Genomic DNA, 7,294 nt, shown 5'->3' with positions numbered 1-7,294 from the left:
TTGTTAATCTTGAAGTTTCTCATGAATTCATCGAGACTATGATGCATGCAACCTGCAAGCCCACGCTCCCCCTCCCCACCCCATGTGCACGCCCCCCCAAACACATGCGCGCGCGCACACACACACGCACACACACACAAACAAACAAAATTCTAAAAGCAATGCACAAAAGTAAGAATGCACAATTGGAGCGAATAGGAATAATGGTGGATCCGGTGGGAATAAATGTGAGGTTTCCTTTTGAAGTTCACATCAAATAAAAATACATGGTGATGATGATGATGATGGTGCGATTTAGTTAGTGGGTCGTATTATTATTATTGATAACGGCCTTGGTTAATCCCGTCCATTTAAGAGCATAGGAGCCTACGTACACATTGTTGTCTTCCACCCGAACACGAGAAAGAAAGCTTGTAAGCTCCATGTCCATGGCTTTAAGCTTTGCCTTATCAAAACCTGATCCTTAACTTTTTAGCCCCCCTTCTTTTCCTCGTATCGATTCTCAGATCGCCATCGCCATCGCCATCGCCATCGCCATCGGCATCATGGAGCTTACTGCAGCCGCAGCAGCTGCAGGAATTAGACAACAAAGGCACCACCTCGGAAAACTCTAATCCTTCCGTCGCAAATAAGCCCTATTTCCGATCATCAGAGGCTAATCCTAAATATCATCAGAGGCAAACCCTAATCCATTTTGTCTTTTTTATCCCTTCCATGCCAGCAGCTGCGCTCTCCGTTTTTCTTTGATGATGATTGTTGCATTGCCCTCTAGTGCCTTTTCTGCCTCTGCTTTTTGCTTTTTTTTTCTTTCTTTCTTTCTTTTCAGGCGCCATAGCCGAGCTTGCATTGATCAGTAGCAAATCGCCTGCTGTTTTGGTACAGATAGATTTCATTGTTTTTGTGCTTACTGCAGATAATTGCCTGCAACACATGGCGATGATGCTTGATCAAGCTAAGCAACAGAAGGCGGAGGGTGCCTACCCTGAGCGCCCAGGCGAGCCCGACTGCGCCTACTACGTGCGCAACGGTCTCTGTGGCTATGGCGCTCGATGCCGCTTCAACCATCCTCCATCCAGAAAACAGGTGGGATGACATTACCTTTCAAATTCAATGCACAATCGTACCGATCATTCAATCTAAATTACTATCACCATAATATGGCGATTGAGAAATCATATCTGGGCTTTTGAAGAGCTTAAATGGGTTTTGCAGAAGCTTAAGTAGGCTTTGGAGATGCTTAAATGGGATTTACCAGAGGTTCCTGAAGCGCTAAAATGGGGTTGAATGAATTATGGAAGGCTTGCATTGCGGTTGGGTTTTCCAGTGGAGATTTAAGAAGCTTACATGTGCTCAAATGAGTTTTTGACTACAGGCCTGGCTGTGTTTATAAGACTTTCCAAAGAAGTATAGAAGATCATAGATTGACTTTGAGAACCTTGAATGGGTATTTGAGCAGAGCCTGCTAAAATGGAGTGTTTGAGAGGCTTTAAGAGGGATTTGAAGGGTTCCCAAGATGCTTTACAGGGTTTTGCATGTGTTTTGGGAAATCTTAATCTGGTTTTTGAGCAGATTAAACGTGTTTTCATAGCATAAGTGGGTATTTAATGAGAGGCTTAAATGCCAACTTATAAGTTCTCTGTTGCCTCGTTCAATGCTTGGACAACTAAGAAAGGCTGCATGCAAGCACAGTATAACACGTCATCAATCCAATCTAATGCAATCAACAGTTTTTAAATCTAATCAAATCCATGCTGTAACCCATGGATCTTATCGAGTTGACATTTGTGTGCTATATTGTGCTATGATCCTAACTTAGGCATTATTCATCAAATATCCCTCTTCGTGCTGCAGGGTATAACTTCTCTCAGAAGTAAAGGAGAGCTTTTGGAGGGGCTTGGACAGCCTGATTGGAAGGTATGATATGATCACGCTAGCCTTGGAACATCTAACATGGGTGAGTTAGTTCTTGAATACATTAACTTTACTCCTTACTCCCTTTCAGCTGCAGATTCGCTAACCGCTGCATTCTTATCATGTTTTCTATCAAGCATGCAGTCAACACTCAAGTCTTAGACTTGTAAAACTCACATACATGTACTACATAAATAACATTACATTAATGATTCAAATGGGTTGCTGCAGCCTTCGGATCAGGCCAGCAGTAAAGAGCACTTTCCTGAAAGAAGTGGACAGCTAAATTGTCAGGTACTGCCGTGTATCCCAGTATAAAAATGAATAAAAAGTGTGTGTTCAGTGACTTACGTTCCTAATCAACCATTTGGAAGCGCATCACAAGTTAAACTATAATGCATTATGTGCAGCCAAATTGTCAGATACCGCTGTGTATCCCAGTATAAAAATGAATTGTGTGCTGTCAGTGACTTATGTTCCTAATCAACCATTTGGAAGTGCATCACAAGGAGACCTATAATGCATTATGTTCTGCTTTGATCAACCATTTCCAAGTGCATCACAAGTCAAACTATAATGCTGAAAAGGCTTCAAAACCATAGATAGGTAGCGTGATTTTCATGTGTTGGTGCTTGCAATGCAGTATTATTTGACAACTGGAGCCTGCAAATATGGATCTACTTGCAAATATTATCACCCCTGGGAGAGAGCTGGATCACCCAAAGGAGAGCTCCAGCTAAACTTTGCCGGACTTCCAATGCGCCTGGTTTGTGAAGGCCCAACCTAGTATCTATAAATATGGTGGTTTTTCCAAGTGATTGACTATGCTAAAGTGCTCCTTTGGTGTGTATTCATTGTGGTTACCATGTTTGAAAGCAGGGTGAGAGAGAGTGCACATATTACACACGCACTGGATCTTGTAAATTTGGTTTGAATTGCAAGTTTCATCATCCACAGCCTGAAGCAATTGGTGGCACCATGTTGTCAATGCCAAGCTCTCCAATATATACACTGGATACCTACCCATCCTTGGAGCCTGTTCCTTATCATGGGGGTGCTCCAACCTGGTTAGTGGCAAGAACAGCTTATCTTCCAGGGCTACAGGTCCCTGCACCAACAAGCTACACACCCATAGTTCTTCCTCGGCAATGGACGGCCTGTAAAGTAATGTGCTAACCTTTCTTCAAGCTCTTTTCAGTATGAGAAATTTTGTATGTGGGCACCTCTCTCTCTCTCTCTCCCCCCATGTGTATGTATGTATGCATGTATGGATATCAATTGATCTATATATTTGGGCCATGCGACCCTTCAATGGTACTCTCTGCATACAAGATCCTAAATGATGGCTTGGAAAGCACTGGTTCAGTGTTCCTGTCCTTTACCAATTTGTAAGTTAGCCCACCACGTTCTGAAAAACAGACCAGAAGAGAGCGCCCTCTCTTCTGCCCTTCTATATGAGTTCTCCCACTTCCTTTTCATGTGGAGACCTGCCACTTCATAGCATCCCTGGTATGGCACTTCACTTGGATCTCCATCAGCTCGCAGCAGTGGAGATGTGGCAGGTCCCTCCAACTACCTGGGACCCAGTCATGTCTCCTGACTCTAGCTGGGAGATGATCAGCAGCCTTATGGCTTGCAGGCATGCTGTAGAGAAATTATAGAGGGGACCCACCACTGAAGTCTGTCATTGGCTTTTAGACAAACTTAATTTGCACACTTGGAGGCCGATGGGTATGCCTTTAGGGTATCTACCAGGTGTAGGTGTTAGGAGGAGCAGTTTTCTGCACATCTGGAGTCCCAGATCCTTTTTGTTCAGGAGCACAGATGAGCTCATATGGTGCTGCCCTCATAATGCAGAGAGGGGAATCTTGATGCTGCCCTCCTAATGCAGAGGGGTGAGAATCATGATGCTGCCCTCATAATGCAGAGAGGGGTGGTTATTAGATGCACGTTGGAGAAAGTTCCTAACTTGCAATTTATCCGTGACAGAGTGGACACTTATCACTGCTTGGCAGATTTGGAGGGCTAGATCCATAGAGGCTATGAGTAGCATGCAAACCTATTATATTCAGTCCGTATACATCATTAGGGCGGATATTCTACATACTTTTATGGCCATTTGGTCTCCTATGGAGAGACCTTCCAGATGTGTGCAATCTAGGTGCATTGCCTTTGTGAGGGAGTGGGACCATGGGGTTTTACTCCGTCTTGACTTTCATGGCATCACCATATCTCGGATTGGTTGCAGCCACCTTTCATTTCAAGATGGTCTCTCTTCTGGTCAATGGCCATGATTTTGTGTAGATCTCGTCATACATAATAAAAGTCTCACTTTATGTTTTAAAAAAAAGAAACCAACCAAATCACTCTTGGGATTATAGATATATGACCAACAGAAAACGGAGTTCCTGCACAAGCTACATCTGATCTGGCTTTGGAGGAGAGAGTAAGCCCGCCCTTTGAGGAGTCTACTTTTCATGCCGAAGATTTGTCTGAACTCAGAGACAATCCCTGAGATCCTTCACTAGTTTTAGTGCCATTCTTCGATCCACTCTTAAAGAAGTATATATATATATTAAGAACTAAGAATGTGATTATATAGTTCCGCACGGCCTTTACATTACCTTGAACATGAAGGTCCCCTTATGACTGGCTTTCTACTCTGTTGTTCTCACCAGTTTGGTTCCGAATGCAGCTCTGCTTCTCATTGCTGAGCCCAACCACGCACACATGTTGATGTCTGGCAATCATGGCAGCGACATGAATTGTGAGAACGATTATTTGGGAACCTGAATTCCCCAGAATCCTAAGTGCCTTACAAAACTCCAGCATTCCCCATAGAGGCTTCGGATCATGGAAAATGGAGGTGGCCCCATGCCTAGTGCAAGTCTCAAGGAGAGGTTGTGTTTGATTCTTGAGGGTCAGGTTTTAAAGATTCAGACTATGGCTTCATGGAAAAAGGAGCAATCATGGTTGCAATATGAGCCCAAGACAAGCACAGAACCAAGAAGTCCATAGCAATTTCCTTGCGCATCTTCAGCCAAGTGTCAAGAATGAGTTAAGCCTTCCATGTAGCATGCCAGCTTCTCAAATGTGCATGTGTGTACTCTCAACACCTAAAGATGATCTCTAAAAACTAATAAATCCTGTTCAGAGGTAGTTTAGTAGGTTCGTCCCTTGTGCTGCATGTGCGCAAGCTGGATCTGGGCATCATGCATTCGAATAACTGGCTTTCTTTCTCGTCATGTGATTATCCTAAGAGATGGAATTCTCTTTGCACTAAATGATATACTATTGCAGGGTCCAATCAGTCCAATAACACCTCTGGATGGAGTGGATGCGAGTCCAAAGGAAAACATTGTTTTTGGTACTACTGTACAAAAAGCCGATGTAGCAGGTACACAGCCTAAAAACAGCAGGGCATCATCACCTTCATTGGTACATGAAGACGAATTTCCGGAGAGAGAGGGTCAGCCAGAGTGTCAATACTACCTCAAAACAGGAGACTGCAAATTTGGCGCCTCATGCAAATTCCATCATCCTAGAGACCGGGCGGTCACAGTGTCACCATCAAGCTGCACCTTAAGTGTTGTCGGGCTTCCACTTCGTCCTGTAAGACTTCTTCCCGATTTGAGTGTCGTTTGTGTTGCTGCAGGAACTTGCTTTTCCCATCCAAGTGTGTGTACATTCCTGATGGAAATCATGGCCATGGGCAGGGACAACCACAGTGTAGTTTTTACATGCAGTATGGTATCTGTAAGTTTGGACCTGTTTGCAAATTCGACCATCCGGTTGTCGTACCAGGGTACAATGCTCTGTCTTCATCTGTGTTCAATATGGCAGCAGGTCCGAATGGTAGGAGTCCGCCGTCAAATGTGGCTGTTGTTATGGTGCCATCGTCAAAGAGTTTGCATGCAGTGGAGCATGTCACTGAGGTATCAGCGAAAGAGGGTGGTTCATAAGTGGCTAAACCAACACCCTCTCCACCTGAACATGCTGGAAACCGCAGAGGCTAGAAACTGCAATCAATCTATGGCTCTTTAGGCATCACAAAACTGTAACTCTTGTCCTGATTGGAACTATTTCTTTGCTTAAGTCATGTGAAGAGGGATTATTCTCTTGTCTTAATGCCGCCCATGGTACTACTTATGCATGCACAGATTGGCTGATTACACATTTCTCCCCTCCTATGAGAGGAGACAATTTCCATTCTCTTTTGTGCGACTTCCAAAGGGACGATGGGCCTCTGCTGAATGGGTGGGGTGTTTTGTGTAACCAGCTTTTAACTGCATAGATCCATTCTTCATAACGACTGGAGACTCCTTTTGCTAAAGTCAACAGTTGGCAAGAAATCTTAAATCCATGCTGAAGTCAATAGTTGGCAAAGAAACCTTAAATCGATGCTGTCCACATTCTATGATTTTCTGCAAAACATGTTTTGTTTCACTTCATGTACTTTGCAAAGTTCACACATAATATATATCAGATGTGTGTACACATGCATGCATGCATCTATGTGTGTAATCTATTGTATTATTTTTAATATTACAAGTGCTAGCCTCTAGGCTTGGAGCTAGCTCTCTTCGATAGCTCGTATATAATATATTGTATTTTTTAATATTACAAGTGCTAGGACTTGGAACTAGCTGTCTTTGCTCTCTTTGATAGCTCCCATCGTTGTTGCTCCAACAATTGTAGAAGGTAAACAACGTAGGTCCATAAGGACCTTGCATAGCTCCCATGGCCATCGGAGACCGTTTTGATCCTCAGAACAGGTCTCACAAGTCGAGAATAGTGCGTCCTCGGTTTGATGTCCACAGTTTGTTGTCTAGTGCTTACAAATACGGTTACATCCACACAAGTATTCATACTGCTTGGTGGAGGGCCAAATCTACATAGGCTGTCTCCTAATCATTTGGTCATCATCGATCATGGGTGTCTAAACTGGGAATTGTTGGGTGCCTGAGTACTTACCAGAACAGTTACTCCTTATATAAGAGGCTTTACAAAATAGAGCATATCCATCTGTAGTAACAAAATGAGGGTGGAGTATTGAATAAATGATTTTTTAACACAATCCTTGTGGATCCTCTGAATGCTAGAGGGTCCCTTTTTGTAGTTTGGAGGTTGAGAGGCTTGACGCTCGGAGTAGGCTCCTATTGTGGCTTTCTACTTTTGTATTAACAATGTAGCCTTCCTTTGAGAGAGCAGCCATCCATGGAGGAAGGGACCGTGTTATTCTTTTACAGTTGTTGCAGTGTTTGTGCTTTTCTTGATAGCCATCCCTTCCCCCCTCCTCTCTCTCTCCATTCAAAATTGCTAAATATAAAGGTGTGAACATACCCACAGTAAGAGCTTTTCATGATGAAAAAAAAGCTTGATC

General features: G+C 43.5%; 1 protein-coding gene across 4 annotated transcripts; it reads left to right on the top strand.

Annotated features, from left to right (window-relative positions):
• Positions 1 to 348: 348 nt before the first annotated feature.
• LOC147604346 (zinc finger CCCH domain-containing protein 12-like) lies at positions 349 to 6,301 on the top strand. Of its 4 annotated transcripts, none has more exons than XM_086795756.1 (8): positions 374 to 677; positions 914 to 1,083; positions 1,852 to 1,914; positions 2,143 to 2,205; positions 2,555 to 2,677; positions 2,869 to 3,075; positions 5,212 to 5,523; positions 5,628 to 6,301. In XM_086795756.1, exons 2-8 carry the CDS (start codon positions 931 to 933, stop codon positions 5,871 to 5,873), a joined length of 1,167 nt encoding a protein of 388 aa, XP_086651882.1. In that variant the 5' UTR covers positions 374 to 677; positions 914 to 930; the 3' UTR covers positions 5,874 to 6,301. The 4 variants fall into 4 exon arrangements, with proteins under 4 accessions (XP_086651881.1, XP_086651882.1, XP_086651880.1 ...); XM_086795754.1 differs by having other exon boundaries at positions 375 to 592; positions 2,791 to 3,075; XM_086795753.1 differs by having other exon boundaries at positions 375 to 677; positions 2,791 to 3,075.
• Positions 6,302 to 7,294: the final 993 nt, after the last annotated feature.

The sequence above is a fragment of the Cibotium barometz genome, chromosome 62, assembly GCF_041138505.1.
Source record: "Cibotium barometz isolate CiBa-2024 chromosome 62, ASM4113850v1, whole genome shotgun sequence".
Classification (NCBI taxonomy): Eukaryota; Viridiplantae; Streptophyta; class Polypodiopsida; order Cyatheales; family Cibotiaceae; genus Cibotium; species Cibotium barometz.
This window is presented reverse-complemented; position numbering and strand designations above follow the sequence as displayed.